General features: G+C 47.9%; 1 protein-coding gene across 5 annotated transcripts in view; it reads left to right on the forward strand.

The window, feature by feature from the left end:
- CACHD1 (cache domain containing 1) overlaps window positions 1-19,772 on the forward strand; it is a 90,784-nt gene that overhangs the window by 67,852 nt on the left and 3,160 nt on the right. For all 5 annotated transcript variants that reach the window (XM_032117513.1, XM_032117510.1, XM_032117511.1 and 2 more), the window contains exons 10-26: window positions 148-297; window positions 800-923; window positions 1,397-1,514; window positions 2,315-2,483; window positions 4,761-4,903; window positions 6,439-6,620; window positions 7,938-8,048; window positions 10,658-10,780; window positions 12,638-12,737; window positions 12,838-12,954; window positions 14,176-14,336; window positions 14,934-15,020; window positions 15,204-15,320; window positions 15,884-16,035; window positions 16,393-16,554; window positions 17,479-17,556; window positions 18,374-18,475. In XM_032117513.1, the coding sequence (XP_031973404.1) occupies window positions 148-297; window positions 800-923; window positions 1,397-1,514; window positions 2,315-2,483; window positions 4,761-4,903; window positions 6,439-6,620; window positions 7,938-8,048; window positions 10,658-10,780; window positions 12,638-12,737; window positions 12,838-12,954; window positions 14,176-14,336; window positions 14,934-15,020; window positions 15,204-15,320; window positions 15,884-16,035; window positions 16,393-16,554; window positions 17,479-17,556; window positions 18,374-18,475 (2,196 nt within the window). The remainder of the gene's footprint in view (window positions 1-147; window positions 298-799; window positions 924-1,396; window positions 1,515-2,314; window positions 2,484-4,760; window positions 4,904-6,438; window positions 6,621-7,937; window positions 8,049-10,657; window positions 10,781-12,637; window positions 12,738-12,837; window positions 12,955-14,175; window positions 14,337-14,933; window positions 15,021-15,203; window positions 15,321-15,883; window positions 16,036-16,392; window positions 16,555-17,478; window positions 17,557-18,373; window positions 18,476-19,772) is intronic.

Genomic DNA, 19,772 nt, shown 5'->3' on the forward strand with positions numbered 1-19,772 from the left:
AAACCCTGCTGAGCCTCCCTGGCCATATTCCAGCATGGAATATATATAAAATTTAACTGTGTAACGTTTCAAAAGGCTCTGTTTCCTCTAAAAATAATGAACCAGATAATATTGCTGATGGTTTTATGGTGGTTGTCTCCTTCCAAGGCCTGATCATGACTGTCAGTAAACCCTGCTACTTTGGGAACCTCCTGCTGGGAATTGTTGGAGTAGATGTCAATCTTGCCTATATCCTGGAAGATGTCACCTATTACCAGGACTCCTTGGGATCCTACACCTTCCTCATTGATAATAAAGGTAATGTTATCAAATAATGTCCTCTAGTCCCACTGAGCTCATGAACCACCAGTTTTGAATTCTCATGTCTCTGAGCAGTCTCCAAGTGCTGAATGATAATATTTATTACAAGTTTAGTTGCATGTTGTTGGTTAGCTTTGCCTGAGAGTTGCTGGAGATTTTAGGTGGATTCATGACTTGAAACTTCTGTCCTGGCGTTCTGATTTGGAAATTTGCTGTGGGGATTTCCTACATCTGTGACATCCAAGGTTTTCTAGGAAAGAAGGAAAACTGGTGTAAATGTGTGTCCCCAGCTCTTTTCCTCTGATCCAGCTTGTTTTATTGCTTATTTTTTCAAGCTGGTTTTCATTTGCAACCCTTTGGTGACAAGATTGTTTGATCACTGCCATCTTTGCCAAAATTATATACAATGACTGTATATTCTTTTTTCCCCTACAAATACCCGTCTTGGGCTCAGTGTTTTAATGCATTCCACATTTGGGGCTGTGTGTTTGGTTTTTAGGATACACTCTGATGCACCCCTCCCTGACCAGGCCCTACCTGCTGTCTGAGCCTCCTCTCCACACAGACATCATCCACTACGAGAACATTCCCAAATTTGAGCTGGTGCGCCAGAACATCCTCAGGTAAGGATTGGGATGCAGCTCCCAAACGTGCAGCACTGGAAGTATTTCTAGAGGAATTTTAAGAGGCTATAAGGTAAAATTCCTTTTCCTACAATATCTGGGTACTTGGATGAATTTTTTTCCCCTGGTTTGGTTTTTCCTCCAACTTTGTTCATCTGTTATGTAGTGTTTCCCAGCTGATCTGGGGAATATTCCTTCTAATCTCTGTCTTCCCTGTCAGGAAGATTTCCCACTGTTTGGTCGTGGTTTTCCTTTATCCTGTGCCTAATCTGAGAATTCCTAAGCTCAAAATGTGGGGGTACACAAGTACATTTTCATCATACACACACTTTCCTTCCCCAAGCACAAATAACAGTTAATTCCTTCAATTCTTATGATAATTACATAAATGCACAACAGAAAGATTTTGCTTAAATCCTAACAGTTTTGCCCAGGGTTGAATAAAGTGCTGGATGTTTTATCTGCCACTGCAGCATTCCCTTGGGCAGCCAGATCATCACAGTTCCTGTGAACTCCTCGCTGTCCTGGCACGTCAACAAGCTGAGGGAGATTGGGAAAGAAGCCTACAATGTCAGCTATGCCTGGAAAATGGTAAGGAAAACAAGTGTGGGATGGCACAGAGGGAGCTCATGGCTCTGCTACTCTCCTTCCTTCAGTTTGGAAGTATCTGAGCACTGATCTCAATCCAGGGATTAAGGTGGAATCTAAGGTTAAACATAATCCAGATGAATTCACTGATGCCAGTAATGATGGGTCACTTTGTGCCAACAAACTCAAGAAGGTACCTGTGGATCATTTCACAGTATTAAGTTAAATCTAACCTAAAGGATTAAGCTGAGCAGTTTTAAGAGATTAAATCTGTCATTGTTTTCACACAGGAAGGTGTCTGGAGCTGATTTTCTAATATTGTAATGCTGCATTTAATATCAAACTCCCTTTGCAGAGCAGCTGGGACATTCCAGGGTTTGCTGGGCTGCTGTAATTTAGAGTCCTTAAAATACCCAAAACCAGTAAAACATGTGGCACATGCAGCACCCAATTAAGAGTGGAAATAATAAAATCTGGTATTTGGGAGTCAATTTGTTTGTACTCTCCATAAAGGGAACACCAGTGTGTGTCCAGCCACGGGAACCTGCAGCCTCTCCTCTGTTAATGACAAAAAATCCCCATGGAACAGTGTGAGAATTCCTAACAGTGTTAGAAATTATTGCTGACTGAGCAACAAAATGAAAGTCTCGCTTGGTTTTCAGGGAAAAAAGATCACAATATTTTTATTTTCTGTGTTAAGTGTGGAAAAGTGGTTTTTGTACAGCTCAGTGGCTCCCATACACAGAAATTCTGTACATCCTGCACATTCTGGTTCTGTTTGGTGACTGGCTGGTGCTCTGCAGGTGCAGGACACATCCTTCATCCTGTGTGTGGTGGTGATCCAGCCAGAAGTTCCTGTGAAGCAGCTGAAGAACCTGAACACGGTGCCCAGCAGCAAGCTGCTCTACCACCGGCTGGACCTGCTGGGCCAGCCCAATGCCTGCCTGCACTTCAAGCAGTTGGCCACCCTGGGTAAGGGCCCTGCCAGCCTGTCCTGGCCACCTCAGGGACACAGGGGCATCCAGCTTGGAAAAAACCTCCAGGATCGAGTCCAAGCTGTGCCCAATCCCCACCTTGTCCCCAGCCCAGAGCACTGAGTGGCACGGCCAGGAATTGCTTGGGCACCTCCAGGGATGGGCACTCCAAACCTCCCTGGGCAGTTCCAAGGCTTGAGCACCCTTTCCATGGGGAAATTCCTGCTGATGTCCACCCTGAGCCTCCCCTGGCACAGTCACAGCTGGTGTGTTTCTGTAGAATGTGGCAGCACAAAGTAAAAACATGGGCAATGCTCTTTCCTTGAGAAGCTTTTACTTCCAAGGCTGATTTTCTAATCAGCTCTTCCCTTCTCCCAGCTCTTCATGGTCACAGTGACCTGCTCAGTGCTGAGCACTTCCACAGAATCACAGCAGAGTCTGGGCTGGATCCCACAGGGATCATCAAACCCAGCTCTTGAGTGAAGGGTTCATGCAGGGATTGAATCCATAACTTTGTTACCAGCAGATTGACTTCTTGCAGGACGGATGAGTGGGGCTGCTCACAGAGTGAGTAGGGGATGAATGCACTGTGGGTCCAGCGGGGTCCCTGGCAGTGCAGTGAGAGGAGCAGAGGTGTCTCACCAAGCTTAAACCAAGTCCTCTTCTGGCTGCAAAGCACCTCCCTGACCAATAACAGAGTAGGATGAAGTCCCAGCCAGGTGTGCAGGACTCTGCTGCTCTTTTGCGTTGGATTTATGGAAGTTTTTCCCTGCCAGAAGCATTGAATACCATCAGAGTCAGAAGCTAAGCCTGTGGGGGAGAACGAGAACTTCAGTGCTCTGATGGTTTCCAGACCCTCCTCACCTGCTTAAAAATTCTCAGGTTTTGATAAGCTGAAGTGGTTCTGCTCTTCTGACTAATTCCAAACATTGATGGGAAAAAGGGAGAGTCTCCATGGCAGTTCCAGTGTCTGGGAAGGATGGAGAACTTAAAAGCCAGGAGTATCCCAAGAACAGAGGGGTTTTACATAAACATCCTACACTGCAAGCTGTCCTATTTAGGTATAATGGTGGGAGGTCCCTAAAATCTGTGTTACAGGAAGTTCTGAACTAAATACTTCTGTTTTTAGCAGGGTTTGAAGCTCTCAAGGTGCATCAGTGGCACAGTTGTGAGATTTTTCTCAGCTCTTCGTGGCCCTGCAATTTAACCCAGTGAGATCAAACTGGAGGAGGGACCTGACAAACCTATGGAAATTGCTTTGCCAGTTGCTTAAAACCCAGGGTTTTTTCTTTCTTTAATGTGGTGCCTAATCTTGGTTATCTTATATCCAGAAAGATATAAATGGAAAATATCCCAAAAATGCAGTGCTGAGCTGTCAAGTGGAAAAACTTCACCAAAGCAAAATCAGAATATTTGGCCTGGGAAGCAGATGAAGGCCTGGAGTGGAAGTTTGGAAGTGGGGACTGCAGCACATGTGTGGGGATGTGTTTTAGAGGAATGTGACTAAAAGCAGAACACTTCACATGCTGCACTGCAGTTTTTCCTCTGGGCACCATTCCACACAGGGAATTCAGGTTCCATGGGTCACATCCTCAGAGATCTTCTCAACCCTCAGCCCTACATCATCATAATCATTTCTCTTTTTAAAAAGAAAAAGCTGTCTGGTTTTGCAGATTTTGCATGATGAAAGTTCACTTTCTAGTTTGTTCTGAAAATCAGGCAGCTGCACTTTTATTGGGATTATTTATTATTCTGCACTTGGAATTTTCCAGATGTTCATTCTCTGGAACTGAAAATGCTCATTTTCATTTTCCTCTGGGATATCCAACCTAAACAGGGATACTTAATTTCTTCTTTAGCCCATAATCTTTTCTTAAGGGAAAACAGCTTCTGTTATCTCACAAAAAGTAGTAATTCAGAAATGATTTAGACTTTGGGAACAAGGGCATCAAGTACCAAATGGCACACAGAGATCAGAGCAGGTGGGCTGACTTCTGTGTTTGGAAGCGAGAAGGGGAGTTCATGTGCAGCCTGAGGTTAGGGAGAAACTGTGCTGGGAAGTGCTCCAGGTTGGGTGGAAAAATGGATGTTTCCTGCCCTCCCTCTCAGTCCTGCAGGAGTTTTGTGTGCTGAGGTGTGGGGGAGAGGGGAGAGCAGCAGAGCCGTTCTTGCCACACGGACACCACGTCAAGGACCTTCCCGTGGTGCAAATGTCCTCCCTGTGCAACACGTGCAGTTCATGATCCTGAACTTCCTGGTGTCTTGGTGTTTGCAGAGAGCCCCACGGTGATGCTGTCTGCAGGCAGCTTCTCCTCTCCCTACGAGCACCTGAGCCAGCCCGAGACCAAGCGGATGGTGGAGCACTACACGGCCTACCTGAGTGACAACACCCGGCTCATCGCCAACCCCGGCCTCAAGGTGGGCCCTCAGCACCCCAGGACACTCTGGGACATCCTCCTGTCCCACTCCTCCTCACAGTCACACACTGGTTTGTGTTGGAAGGACCTTAAAGCCCGTGCAGTGGCACCCCTGCCATGACCTGTGTGTTTTCCCTGAGCCATCAGTAAATGACGTTATTGTGTCTAATGGCACTTCACTTACCATGGGTTTTTCTCTAAAGCTTACTTTTGCTTGCAGCAGTTTGTGGCTTGGAAAATGAATTGAGCAAATGCTTGAATAAGCTGACAATGCAACCTGCAAATCATCTGGTTTTTGCATTGCCCAGTAGAAATATTTCTTTTTCAAAGGCAGATAGATTGTCGTGAAATCCTTGCCTGCCATTGTGAGTAACCTCGCTCTAGCTCTGATTATAATTTGAGCTGCCATTTCTAAAGTTGTGGAAATTGTTTTAGGGGACCTGTAGGGCAGAAAAATCCACCCTAATATTAATAAAGGATCTCACTGTGGCGAGTGCCATTGACATATGAGACCACACAGTTGCATATTCTCTCCTAACACTGCAAGGAAAAACGGTTGGCTCAGTATAAAACGATGTGCTTGTCTCTCTTGAAGAGCTTCAGTAATCTTTCCAAGAGCTTGAGCTTCAGGGGAGAGGATTCTAGGTGAATTGATATTACAGTCTCCCCTCAAGAGGTTAAAAAGTGGTGCAAGTTCATAATTTGTGATTCCCAAGATTGGTCTGATCCAGTTGATCTCTCCCAAAAGCTGCTGTAGATCTCGCAGATTTTTAACTCGAGTTCTGACTTGCATCTTCTGTGGTCTTATTGCTTGCTCTGTAAGTCTCCATCCTAAATATCTCCATGGTGAATTTTCTTGAATTTTTGAAGTGGAGATTTCCGATCTGGCTTTTTGGACTTCTGTAATCACACTGTCACGAGCTTCTTGTAGCTCTTGTTGTGTGGACGCTGCAATGAGCACATCATCCATATAATGAATGATTATTGCTTGTGGAGATAAGGCTCACACCACAAACCATTGACAAATGGCTGGGACACCTTCCATTGTCCCAGGCTGCTCCAACCTGGCCTTGGACACTTCCAGACATCCAGGGGCAGCCCCAGCTGCTCTGGGCAACCTCACCCTCCCAGCCAGGAATTCCTTCCCAACATCTGATCTAAAGAGTGGAGAGAGGAGGGGGGCAGAACTTTATAAGCAGCTGTTGAAACAAACACTAGAGAAGTTAAAGCCACAGTAAATTCTTAGCAGAAATACCTTTGTGTTTTTAGGCATATAAAATAGAAATCTCTATTTTCTGTGCAAGCAGCACATTATTTATATTTACTCCAAGTTAAAGAAAAAAACCAACAAACTAAAAGCCGCAGAGATAACACCACCAATATTTCATTCCAATAATCTGTTTGGAATGTCTGGTGTGAGAAGCCTTGAACCAAGTAATTGAGTCGAGATGATCCCCGATGGCTCTCGGGGAAGCTTTTATCATCTTGCCATGCAAGTGCTGCAGGAACCCTGCCAGCTCTGCCTTTGTTTTGCAGTTCTCTGTCAGGAATGAAGTAATGGCAACCAGTCACGGCACGGATGAATGGATGACCCAGATGGAAATCAGTGGCCTCAACAGTTACATTGTCAGGCGTTACATAGCAACCCCCAATGGGGTGCTCCGCATCTACCCCGGCTCCCTCATGGACAAAGCATTTGATCCCACCAGGAGACAATGGTGAGGTTTGAGGGTCCCTTCAGCAAAGCTTTGAATCATCTCCGAGGGCAAGAAGGAAAATATTTAGAGTTGATTTCGTAGCCTGAGGGGTTTTTTATTTTTTAATTTAGTTAAAAACGTTTTCGTCGTGGGGAGAAGGCTCAGAGCTTAAATGCAGCCAGCTCAAACGTTTATTGGTTCTAATTTCTAATTTCATTTATTGGTTCTAATTTCTAATTTCATTTATTGGTTCTAATTTCTAATTTCATTCATTGGTTCTAATTTCAGGCCTTTTTAGTTGCTGGGGTAGTTGGTGTTTCAAAGCCCAGCTATGGCAGATGGGAACATAAATATTCAGAAAATGAGCATCCCCTTCAGGGATTAGCTAATTCGGGAGTGTTTGAGCTCCTCGGGCCCTTTTTGGTTGTTAATATTGGAGCCTTTTTGTTTGTTTACAGTGGCTTTTCTCACTGCTTTCAAGGAGGGATTAATGATGCAGCAGCATCTGATTTGGGCAAAGAGCTGGGGACATTCCAGATGGGAGCCTGAGACCTGAGCAGGCTCTGAGTGTGTTCCAAAGGGTGGGATCTGTGGGAAGGAGCCAGCCAGGTGCTGGGACACTGGGAAAAGCACACATCCCAACGTTCTGGCTCTGCAGTGCTCCTGGCAGCTCTCCTGACCCATGTTTTCCCTGAAATTTGTAGTGTTATGGGAAGAATGTGCAAATAAAACCCTGGGAATAAAGCAGAAGTGGGTTAAGTTGCTCAGGGGCTGTTGCTCTGGGTAGGGAGAAGCAAAGTGATCACTTTTTCTTACAGAAAAGTGTTTTCAAAAGCTTTATAAGCTTTTCTATGGCAGTGGGAAGGTATTTGACATGACTGTGGCTTATTTTATGCTGAAGGAAGTTTTGAGAGGTTATAATTTATAATCACTGATATTTCTCCGTTTTCTTGCCTCAGTTCTGTCTTTTCTCCACAGTTTGCAGTATAATCATTTTGCCAGGGTTTGCCTTGAGTTTGAGACACTGCTGGCACCAAGTCCTGTGTTGTTCTGGGGGAAAATGTCTGAAATTACATTAAATGTGTTCTCTGCAGAAGTAAACAGAGCATTTTTCATGCAGCTGGATGTACTGGGGGACCATGTATTGGGCCAGTCTGGGTTAGGTCAGAGTCCCAGTCGTGTTTAGGTACTTGTTTGTTATTAAAAACCATTAATTTGGTGGCCTGTTGTTCACAGTGTGCAGAATTCAGTGTTTGTTGTTTTGGGCAAGTCAAGGATTCTGTCTTAAAGTTACAGAATTTGGCACTAATTATGAACATTTCCTTTGGCTTCCCTTAGGTACCTGCATGCAGTGGCTAATCCAGGCCTGATCACCTTTACTGGGCCCTACCTGGATGTGGGAGGGGCTGGATACGTGGTGACCATCAGCCACACTGTCCATTCCTCCAGGTGAGGGAGTCTGGAGCTTTGGGGCAGGCAAGAAGACTCTAAATGATCAGAGCTGGGTGACTCTGTGTGCTCAAGAACTGAAAGCCAAAGCTGGTTTTAAAGTGCTTTAGGTGAAATGTCATCCGACCTTGTGGAAATGGGGCATTGAAACACTGGGAGAAATGCATTTTATAGGATTATGTGAGCTCTGTGCCTTTATTGGTACAGGGGTAATAACAGCATATTAAAAAAAAAGGATTGGTTGGTGGGAGTGTGCTCCTGATGAACACGAGATGGGATGGCCAGGGGAGGAGGAGAGGGATTGCTTTCCTGAGGCACTTTGGGATATTCCCTCTCTGCTGGGAGTTAAATCCTTCTCCATCAGGGCTGCTAAGCTCCAAATTTCCTCAAGTTCCCCACACCTACACTGGTGGAGTTGTAAGGAGCAGGGAGGTGTTTGGAAGGGAATTGGAAGCTGATCCAAGGCCAGAGGGGCCAGGCCACACTCCAGAGACTGGGGAGCTCCTCTCCTGGGCTGGTGAATCCAGCACTTCTGCACAGGGGCTTCCAGGAGGAGGGAGGTTGTGAGGCAAAGCCTGTGAATCTCCAAGTGTTCTTCCAGGATTGCTGGGAACAGCAGGGCCAGGAGTTGGACTGGATGATCCCTGTGGGTCCCTTCCAGCTCAGGATATTCCATGATTCCATGAAATGACTTTTTCCTGGAGGACCAGACTGTTGTTGTTCCAGCTCCCTCCTGGCCAGGCCCCAGCCTGAGGCCAGGATTTGGGATGCAGGATGTTTAAAGGAGCCCAGTTTATAAAACATGGACCAAACCTTGCTGTCATAAGCTCTCCCAGATTCCCAAAGTAGCAGTTACCTGTCCTGGTTTTTACATGGAGTTTCCTCCAAGCTCCCTACCCAACAGCCCACCAGTACAAAGGTAACTTCCAGCGTTGTACTGGGAAACAGAGATCCCAAAGCCCGCAGGGAACGGGACATGGCTCCTCCACTCTTCCAGAGATGGCCCTGCTTTGTGTGGGATTTCCCAGCACAGGAGCTCTGCCTGTGTGTTTTGGCAGGAGCATTTTCAGCCCCAGCCTCTGCGTGGTGCTGCTCACTGAGGAACTGACTGAGGGGAAGTGAGCACTTGTGTAAGGAGAGAAGTGCAATTAATCAGAATTGGGATTTTTATCTAGCAGGGGATGGTTTACTCAGCTCTAAGAACTTAAAGCTCCTGTGGGTTATTAGAACATGATTAAAGAACAGTTAAACAAAGTTTGGCAGATGTGAGTGTGATTCCTGGGTAAATATGACCTCTGGAGCTCATAGTCACATGTGGTTATAATCCCCAAAGAGGCCTGAGCTCAAAATCCAGAGGGGTGGGGAGGAATCCGTGGAGTTAACAGGAATTCTGGCATTAGGGACCGCTGGGAGGGTTTAAACACCCACATCAGTGTAGCCAGAGCTGACACCTCTCATTCCCATTTTATGTGTATCTTATTTCTTCTTTTGGAGGCTGGGAAGAGAAGATTTATGCCTGATGTGGTTTAATGCAGTTGGCATCAGCAAAGCAGAAGGATTTAATGCTTAAAAATGAAGCTAAAATATTTACAGTCTTCTGATGGCTTTATGTCTGTTAGGACAGAGCAGAACTTCAGAGCCTGATGCCTTGTCACACATGAAATGTGGCTGTGCTGCTTCACTGCCATCCTTCCATTCCTCCTCCAGGAAATGTGAACAGTAAATTAAATGCAGGTTTTTAGAATTTATATTTATCTGTCTACAAATGAGATTTGACTACGTCTCCACTGCACCTCTTTCAAAGCAAACAAACCTCAGCCCAGTAAACAGAGCTGGGTTTCCATGGAGAAGGGGTGGCCAGAGCTCTGTTTGTACAGTCCAGCTGTGCCTTGCAGCATCTTCTTGTCCTGAAGATTTTTATTCCTGTCTTTGGAGATAAAATTATGTAGAAAAGTGGATTTTGAAGAGCAGTGAGTCAGAGGTGTAAGGTCCACAGGGGTGCAAATCCCACATGCTGCGACTCGAGCTGATCCTCGTGGGTCCTGCAGGGCTGAGAGGGGACTGCTCTGGCTGTGCCCTCTCAGTGCTGCAGGGAGCAAACTGGGAGCAAACTGGGAGAACTGGGGTGTTAGGAATGGAGGAAGGACAAAGTGCAGCCTCAGGCTGCTGCACACCACATCACAGGGTCCTTTTCATAACCCACCCTAAGAAATGTTCTTTTCTTCTAATTTTCTGCCTGCCATTCATAATCTCTCCCACATTCTGGAGTTTTAGGGATTTAGCTCAAAGTCTGGCACCTTCATATTCATTCCTCCTGCTGGGGGCTGAGCAGAGGAGGGGTGCAGGTAACTCCTTCCAGCTGGGGGGGGTTGGGATGCTGGAAATGCAGGAGCTGCATCCTCTGTTTGTTTGGGTGGGTGGGGAACTTTTAATCCTCATTTCTGTCGCTCAGGATTAAGTGTCTGTAGGTGGTGGGGGTGTGTATAGGGTGGGATCCACTCCTGGGCTGTCTCCTGTGCTGATGGTAGAAGAGGCAGACTAAAATATGAAATTATTATTATTATTATTATTCCAGCCCTGAAAGCTTTTCCCTTGCCCCCTCTCTGCAGTGCTCAGATGTCCTCAGGACACTCCGTGGCCGTGATGGGCATCGACTTCACCCTCAGATATTTCTACAAAGTCCTCATGGACCTGCTGCCAGTTTGTAACCAAGACGGGGGCAACAAAATCAGGTAAAGCTGCTCCTGCCAGGCACAAAGTAAATAATTTATTTATTTTCTTTAACCAGATGAGCCAGAGGTCGTTCCCAACTTCATTTATCCAAGGATTCTGTTACTTTCAGTGCGTGTTCTCTGATTTCCAGTGAGCTTGTCCTTCTCATAAAGATTATGTGGATGTTATTGTTATTCCAGATCAAACTGCCATCAGCTAAATAAGCAATCTGCAGGATTACAAAAGCAGAAGAGAACAGATTTGATTTGATTTTTTTGGTTGTATTTAGACTTTGAAATTCTGGGTAAAACAACCACTCTTTGTTAAATGACCACACTTCCCAGTTCTTCTGTTTGTTTTAATTTTACCTGTTTAGTCCCTGTGAGCATGTAAGAATGATACAGGGCCTCAGTTATTTTAACTCCAATTATTAAAAGACACTTTTGGGATGTTTTTCTCAGAAATCCATAGCACAGCCTGGGCAGAAGAATTCAGATTTCATCTGGAGTATCCAATTTCAGTCAGACCCCTGGGTATCTTAATTGTTCCTTTCTTGGAAAGTCCTGTGGGGGTGGGATAAATTCTGGTTTGGATCTGGAGTAACTTGATAACATGGTTTGGGCATTGCTCTTGGTTCCTTGTTTGTTTTTAAACCTTAAATTTGGGAAGGGAAGTGGTTTTCTGTCATCCTCCCAGTTCTTTCCTGGTTTGGGTATTTTTCTATCTATTTTGTGGTGTATAAAAAAAAACAAATCAGGATTTCTGGTATGGCATTGCTCCCTGCTGGTTAAAAATCAGCAAGGTCAGATGCTTTATTCTGTTCCTGCAATCCCTAAATGAGGAGTTTTGAGGATATTGTTCAGTGTTGGACTGTTCTGATGTAGAAATTGGATCCAATGTTTCCAGTCTTTGCATAAATGCACGTTCTGGGGTTTTTTTAGTATATCTGTCTTAAGGATTTTCTGTCACGAAGAAGAGCAAACACCACATCCCTACGTGTATTTCTAATGGAAAACCCCCCCAAAAAAATCCCAAGTCCAAGTTTTCCTGCCTCCTTTGTACCCTTACAGAGCACAGAGGCTTTCCCTGCTCTCTGCTCCCTCCGGAGCTGCTGTGGCTGTGTGACACATCCCATGGGAATCCCACTCAGATCCAGCCGGATTCCTGCTGTGCCCAGGCTGTGGCTGCCACCCTGCTGAGCTTTTGGGAACATCCAGTGGGGTTTTAACCTCCCCCGTGTCCCCTCTGTGGCCGCCGAGTCCCTGATGTCGGTGCCACCCTGAGCCGGGGCTCCTGCGCCTTCCCCAGCGCCGCCGTCTGTGGCCATGGAAACGGGAGAGGGGGAAAATGGGATGGATTGAACTCCCTGGATTCTGGGTGGGGACACAGATCTGACATGGGGAGAGCTGAAAAGGGAGAGGAAAGCTTAGGAGGGCTGAGAGTGCAACTGGAGTGATTTATCCCCCCCTAAAATCGAATTCTGAAGGGGGAGGGCATTAAAGGAGAGTGTGAAATCTCTCTAATTAATTAGTCACATAGTAAATTAATAAACGATTAAAGCTTTCCAAGTTCATTAGGCTCTGTTCATTTCTGGCTCTTCCCCAATCAGACAATGCACTGATGGCTTTTCGTTTCTGGTTTTAATCAGCTCTGTTTTCAGCTCCTTGATGGCCCCGGCTCTCTGGAGCAGGAGCAGCTGGAAAAGCTTCACGGAAATACCTGATACATTCTTTAAGGACATTTCGCAGGGAATTTGTTTCATGGCCCTGTTAAATGGAAACCTTTAAAAGCCCTTTAGGACTGTGTTTTATTTCCCCCTGTTCCCCTGAAGCCCAAGGAGGTCTAACAGGAGGCTCTTGCTGTGTTTTTGGGGGCAGGTGCTTCATCATGGAGGACAGGGGGTACCTGGTGGCACATCCAACCCTCATCGACCCCAAGGGCCACGCGCCCGTGGAGCAGCAGCACATCACACACAAGGTCTGCCTGCTTTCCCTTGCCTTATTTCCATCATTTCTAATTCCTGAGCTGCTGTTTGTGGCCGATTCCAAAGGCACCAACTCCTGCCTTTCCCCCTTAGGAGCCTCTGGTGGCAAACGACATCCTGAACCACCCAAACTTCGTCAAGAAAAACCTCTGCAACAGCTTCAGCGACAGGACCGTGCAGCGCTTCTATAAATTCAACACCAGCTTAGTGGTGAGCGGATGTTTCTATCCAATTCTGCTTTTGAATGTACTTTGGTTGAGCTGGGTTTCTTTTGGTGGAAGCACAAGTCCCTGCCAGGCTCAGCAGCCGGGGCTGGGAGCCAGCCTTCTGTGGGGATTGGCCTCCGATCCCCTCTCCAGACACAAACCAGGCTGCACAAACAGAGTCCCCTGACAGCCAGGGGTTATGGATGTGATCCCTGGCCAAGCATGGCAGCTGTCTGCAGGGTCCCAGCCAGCATCAGGGAAAGAAGGGCAGTTTGCTGTTGCTGGGTGAGGATTTTCCAGCCATGGTTGGGATGTGTTGCTTTGGATCTGGGCTGACCTCTGGCTCCAGCTCTGACCAGCGTCACGTCTTCCTGTGAGGCCTCTGATAACTTACCTTTAGGTGTCCCAATAAATCCATTTACTGGTGAGCATTCCCATTGGTGAGACTGAAATCTCTGGGGTCCTGCACACTCTGTGCCCCCCCATGGATCCTGTGGGAGCTCCCTCTTGTGAGGAGTCTAAACCAGGGGCTGTCGTCCCTCACAGAGCCACAGATCCATCCTGGCCAAGTCCCTCCAGAATGATTCCAAAGCTGTTACACTCTGTGGGAGAAGCTGCTCTTGAAATACTACTTTTCAATTATTACTAGGAGGAGAAGGTGGGAAATAATTCAAAAATATTTGCAAGTCACATCAGAATACATTGATTTATGTCAGGTTGGCTTAAACATTTTCCTCGCACTTGGAATGCCAAGTGGGAAGTGTGATACTGGGAAGGAAATTGTGTAGGACGGAGCAGAAACTTGTAAAAAGGAATCAGGAAGGAGTCTGCAGGAGCTGGGCATTGCTGTGGTGGCTTTTTTCAAGGCTCAGGAAGTGTCCCGCCCGTGGCAGTGGCTCCCATCAGAGCCTCTGTGGAGGTCACTGAGGGCTGGCACAATGGGAATGGGTCAGTGAGCGATGGGAAGGAGTGAAATGTCACCTCTGCTGCCACATGTCCTCATTTTCACAAGCTAAGCCTATTCCTTTCTGTCTTCAGCAAAGTCTTTTCACCCACAAGTGTCCTGGAAGCAAAACTCACCCACCCCTTAATCAGCCTCAGTTTTGTGAGGGCAGCACTCCTGTGAATTGCTGTCCCCACAGCTCTGTAGGATCCCTTGGAAGGGGAAGAGTCTTCAGCTCCCTAAAACAACACTTTACACCACTGACACCTTGTTTTTCCCCAGGGTGACCTGACCAACCTCGTGCACGGCAGTCACTGCTCCAAGTACAGGCTGACGAGGATCCCGGGCACCAACGCCTTTGTGGGAATCGTCAACGAGACGTGCGACTCGCTGGCCTTCTGTGCCTGCAGCATGGTGGACAGGCTGTGCCTCAACTGCCACAGGTGACAGGCTGGGGTGGGCTGGCACACGCCCTCCCTCTTCCTTGGTTTGGGCTTTATCAGAACAAAATCAGTTCTTGAGGTAATTCAGCGCAAAATCAGGGAGAATTAAAGGGTTGCTCTGCCTGTGCTCCCTGTGAGAGGTGCAGGGGCTTGGGGTGTCGGCTGGGTTGTCAGTGTTTAACCCAGGGGAGTTTGGGTGGATAGTGCTGGAAGACACTGAGCGATTCAGTGTCTCAGGGGCAGTTACCTGTGGGTGAGCCCCTTTCTTCTGGCATATAAATTCCCATGGTTTGCCATGGATTGGTGATTTTTCATTGAGGGGATCCAGGAGGTTTTGCCCACACCATCCTGATGTGTTTGTGGCACTGCCAGGAAGGATCCTTACATCTAGATCTGAGGGATTGCCAGCTTTTGGAATTCCAGGGATGGGTAACAGAGGCTCTGTCATGATGTCACCCTCAGTCCTGGTGCAGGACAGAGCACTCCCTGTTCCTAGGGAAGGAGCAGAGTCTCCGGACAGCCTTTTCCATGGGAACTGCTGCTCCAGTTAAAATATGGTAGTGTCTGAAGGGCTTTCCCTGTGTTTCCTGCCTGCAGGATGGAACAGAACGAGTGTGAGTGTCCCTGTGAGTGCCCACTGGAGGTGAACGAATGCACTGGGAACCTGACCAACGCCGAGAGCAGGTGAGAGGCAGGACACTGCAGGAACAAATAAATCCCTGTTTGTCCTGCTCTGCTGCAGAGGATCCAATAGGCAGAATTTTTAGTACAATTAAACAGATGACGTGCAGTAGGTGAAGATGATTGTAATTGATTGTGCTTTGGGTGCTTGTGTAACACACGGCTTTACTCTTTGCTGCGATGCAGGAATCCGAGCTGTGAGGTGCATCAGGAGCCGATGACTTTCACGGCCATCGATCCCAGCCTGCAGGATGCACTCCCACAGTGCATCAACACCCAGTGCAACCAGAGGACAGAGAGTGGGTAAGGTGGCCTTCCCCAGCCCTCAGAATACACTCTTGTGGAAATAATCCAATGGAAATAGTTCTTTCTTACGTGTTTTAAAGGAAAAAAATTAGGGGAAAAAAGTATAATGCCAGAATGAGGTTCTGCTCCTGGCATGGAGGGCTCATTTTTGCTCGTAATGAGCAGTCTCCATTCTGACCAGACTTCCCAAATCCTTTCTTCCGTCTTCCAAAAGCTGCAGAGAAAGGCTGGAACTGCAGCCAGACTTCACCACACTGGGAAATGCCTTATTGGAGGAGTTACAAGTAGGATTCTCCCTTTGCTCAGGCTCAGTGATTCAGGAAAAAACCAAAACAGACAGAGTTGGAAAATGGATGCTGGAAATGCAGCTTCCCTGTATAATTTCCCTTGTGGTACTTGAGCACTTCCATGGAATTTTTTCTGGCTAAACTCATGTACTTGAGGGTTTACAGATGATTTTGGCCTCACTCTGTCTCATGGTTCTAAAGCAGACTGAGCTTTGCAAAGGAGAGCTGTTGAACTGGAAAGTAACCATGTCTTGTTTGGATCCTCCTGTGCAGGGATTGCTTCGGAGTGCTGGACTGCGAGTGGTGCATGGTGGACAGCGATGGGAAGACCCACCTGGACAAGTCCTACTGTGCCCCTCAGAAGGAATGTTTTGGTGGCATCGTGGGAGCCAAGAGTCCCTATGTGGATGACTTGGGAGCAATAGGTAACTCAGCCTTTCTGAGCAGGTGCTGCTTTGGCTGCTTGTGTTCCTGAACATGCAGGAGGTTCTGCACGTAATGTTTACCTCTTAGCCCAGTGCTAAATCAGCGTAAGGAGTGCGCCAGGCAGGAAGGAGGTGGTGAACGTTGCCTGTTGGAAAACCCTGATGTGGAGCTGAGTGTAACTCCACATTCCTGTCTTTTAAGACGCACCCTCTCTGAATTCCTTCTCCTATTCCCAGTGAGCACAGTCAAGCATCCAGAAATCCTTGCAGAGCCTCTCCATGTTCCATGTTGATTTAACCCTTCCTGCAGAGCATTTACGGTGTTGTTCTCCCTCTGCTTTATCCCTTTTGCCTTAGGAGATGAAGTGATCACCCTGAACATGATCAAGAGTGCCCCGGTGGGCCCCGTGGCTGGAGGCATCATGGGCTGCATCATGGTGCTGGTGCTGGCCGTGTACGCGTACCGGCACCAGATCCACCGCCGCAGCCACCAGCACATGTCCCCGCTGGCCGCGCAGGGTGAGCTCAGCTCAGGGGCTGAACAACAGGGTGGGGATGAAAAAACCCAACAAAACCCAAAGAAAAAGCAATCCCAAAGCTCTCCCCTCGGTTTTGTGGCAGCGCTTCCCCGGTTTTATTCCGGTTTGGAGCTGTGGGGAGCCGGGCCTGGCGCAGGGGCTGTGTCTTGCTGCCCTCTCCTGGGTACAGCCAGAGCTGCTGCTGCCCAGGGAGCCTGCCCAGACCCAGAGGGAGATAAACTAAGCTTTGCCAGAGCTCAGCCACTAATCCCAGCTTTCTGCAGCTCGGCCCAGCAGATCCATCATGTGTTTATTTTGTGCAGCTGCTGGGAGTGACACACTTTTCACCCCCTTTGGGTTTGGGATGTGGCTTTTTTCACTTGTGTTTCCTGGTTCTGGTCCATGTGATGTTCATGGAATGTCTGTGCACAGAGGGATGAAACCACTGAAGCCTGAGAGGCAAAACTGTGCTGGGAGAAGGGATACTGGTAAAAAGATAAAGATCCAGAGGTGAGAACACCTCCCTGGAAGTGTTCCAGGCCAGGTTGGAGCAACCTGGGATAGTGGAAGGTGTCCCTGCCCATGGCAAGGGTGGAACAAGATGGGCTTTAAGGCCCTCTCCAACCCCAATTAATTAATTCTGTGAATTTAAGTGTGATCAGAGCTAATTACCTCTATATTTGATCATCCCCCAGCTCTGTTTTAAATCAGTTCCTTCAGAACTTTAAAGTGAGTCCCTTTCAGGGGGAGGTGGGATGAGGCATTTTCCTGGTATCCCAGCCCCAAACATGTTGGAAGAAGAGCAGCCCTAGCTCAGACCAGTAAGACAAAGTGCTTCCACTCTGTTACTGGGGTGACAGCTGGCAGTAAGGTGATGCAGAACTCCTCTCACCAGCTGTGTTTTTCTGTTTGTAACGCTGCGTAGAAATGTCAGTGCGTATGTCCAACCTGGAAAACGATAGGGACGAGAGGGACGATGACAGCCATGAAGACAGAGGAATCAGTAAGTACCAAACCACTGTGCTGTGAAAAACTGTGAGATTAAATCAGCCATTTGGTTTTTAATACCCTAGATTTGAATATGTGAGGAGGCCCTGTGCTGATTAGCTGTAGAAGATGACAGAGCAATGTTTTAGTTCAAACATTCAGTGCACCTTCAGTCTCATGCTGAAAAATGATATTTTTCACTTTTAAAAGATAATTTTCCATTAGATGTGGAGGAGTTTTGCCCTTCACAACCCCTGTCATGAGCACTTCCAGAAATAGCTCTGATCAGCTTAAAAATGGCCACTGGGACAGCACAGGGTATGGAAAACTCTTCCCCTTGTTCAGCCTTGGAAAGCAGAAGCCAAGGCTGGCAAGTATGGTCAGCAAACATGGCAGTAAATCTTCTTTGCATGGATTTGGGATGCCTTTAGTTCTTTGCCATCCAATAAAAATGGCACTTTGCATGATCCTGGTATGCTGTAGGTTGAGCTGGTGCACCCAGACTCCAGGGGAGCTCCAGAGTCAGACCAGGTCCCTGGGCCCTCACTAATACAGTACTCAAGATTTCAAGCTGTATCAGCACTGAGAGATGGAGAAAAAGCATAGCTGAGCTTCATGGCTTGCATCTACTGCTTCCCCACGTCCCTTTTTGTTCCCTTCGGAGTCAGCTTGCAGTGCTGCCGTGGGATCCTCGGCACTGGCACAGCTCTGCTCCTCCTCTGTGGCTGGGCAGTGCCCTTTGAAGCAGAGGTGTTGGCTGAGCTGCAGGAGGCTGCTCCTGCTGCCGTGGGGTCAGTGAGGCGCTGCTCTGAGGTTGGTTTTGTGTCTCGCAGTCAGCAACACGCGGTTCATCGCGGCGGTGATCGAGCGGCACGCGCACAGCCCCGAGCGCCGGCGCCGCTACTGGGGCCGCTCCGGCACCGAGAGCGACCACGGTGAGTCCTGGGCCCTGCAGTCCCTGTGAGGACTGGGGGACTCGTTTTCCTACAGGAATCTGGCTCCTTGTAGATAAGGTGGCCAGAACTAAAGCCAAACAAAAAGCTTTGCCCCTTCTTGCTTTGCTGTTGGATAGTTCTGACTTGGTTTGTTCTGAGGGGGGACCTCGCTGGGGGCCTCAACATCATCCCAAGGGGCAGTGCTGATCTCTGCTCCCTGTGACAGGGACAGCATCCAGGGAATGGCTGCAGCTGGGGAGGGGTGGGCTGGAGACCAGGAAAAGGTTCTTCCCCCAGAGAATACTGGAGTGACAGGGGAATGGCTTCACACTGAAAGGGAGTAGGATAGATTAAATATTAGAAAGAAATTCTCTGTGAGGGTGGGGAGGCCCTGGCACAGGGTGCCCAGAGCAGCTGTGGCTGCCCCTGGATCCCTGGCAGTGCCCAAGGCCAGGCTGGACATTGGGGCTTGGAGCAGCCTGGGACAGTGGGAGGTGTCCCTGCCTATGGCAGGAGTGGAATGGAATCATCTTTAATGTCCCTTCCAACCCAAGCCATTGTGGGATTCTGCGATCTTCCAGCACCTTTAAGCAAATGCTGGTCACCATTAGGCTCAGGGGGTTGGGATGTGTCTCCCCTGCTCTGAGACTAAATCTCCTTAAATCTGGAAAGCTGCTAGAAGGGTGTAATGCTGTTGACTCATGAGGAGGCTTAATTTATTAGGAAATGAAGAGGAGGAGGGCTAGACAAGGCAGTCTGCAAGCTGTTAGCTCTGCAAGGCCGGGGACCTTACAGCAGACCTGGCCCAGCACTAAGGCACTGGTTGCACTAATGGAATTGGGACAGGAAACACAAAGGCCAAACCCTTGGAATGTGGATGAACAGATGTCTCCTAGACAATCTTGCTCTAGGAGGAATTACCCTGGATTTGGGGTGAGATTACCTGTGCTGAGGCAGATTTGCCAGATTAATGCTCCCTCTGCTCCTTTTCTTGCAGTCCCAGCAAATCCTTCCCATCTTTTAGTCATCCTGGGTTAGCAGGGGAGATGTCTACCTCCATCTGGAATGTGCACTGCTATTTTTAGTTTCTGTAATTCCATCTTCTTCAAAGGGCTGCCCAGGCTTCTTCCCCAATTCCTCCGTGCCAGCTCCAAGCCATGACTCAGAGCATGGGAAATGGGAGGCAGCTCTGGGGACTCAGCTGCTATTTTTACCACCCTCCTTTTAGGTGTCTCCAGCTGAAAACCTGACCGAGATGCTCAGGAGCACCAGTGCTTCCTCAGCCTTTAGGCCTTGT

Source organism: Corvus moneduloides, chromosome 9, assembly GCF_009650955.1.
Source record: "Corvus moneduloides isolate bCorMon1 chromosome 9, bCorMon1.pri, whole genome shotgun sequence".
NCBI lineage: Eukaryota > Metazoa > Chordata > Aves > Passeriformes > Corvidae > Corvus > Corvus moneduloides.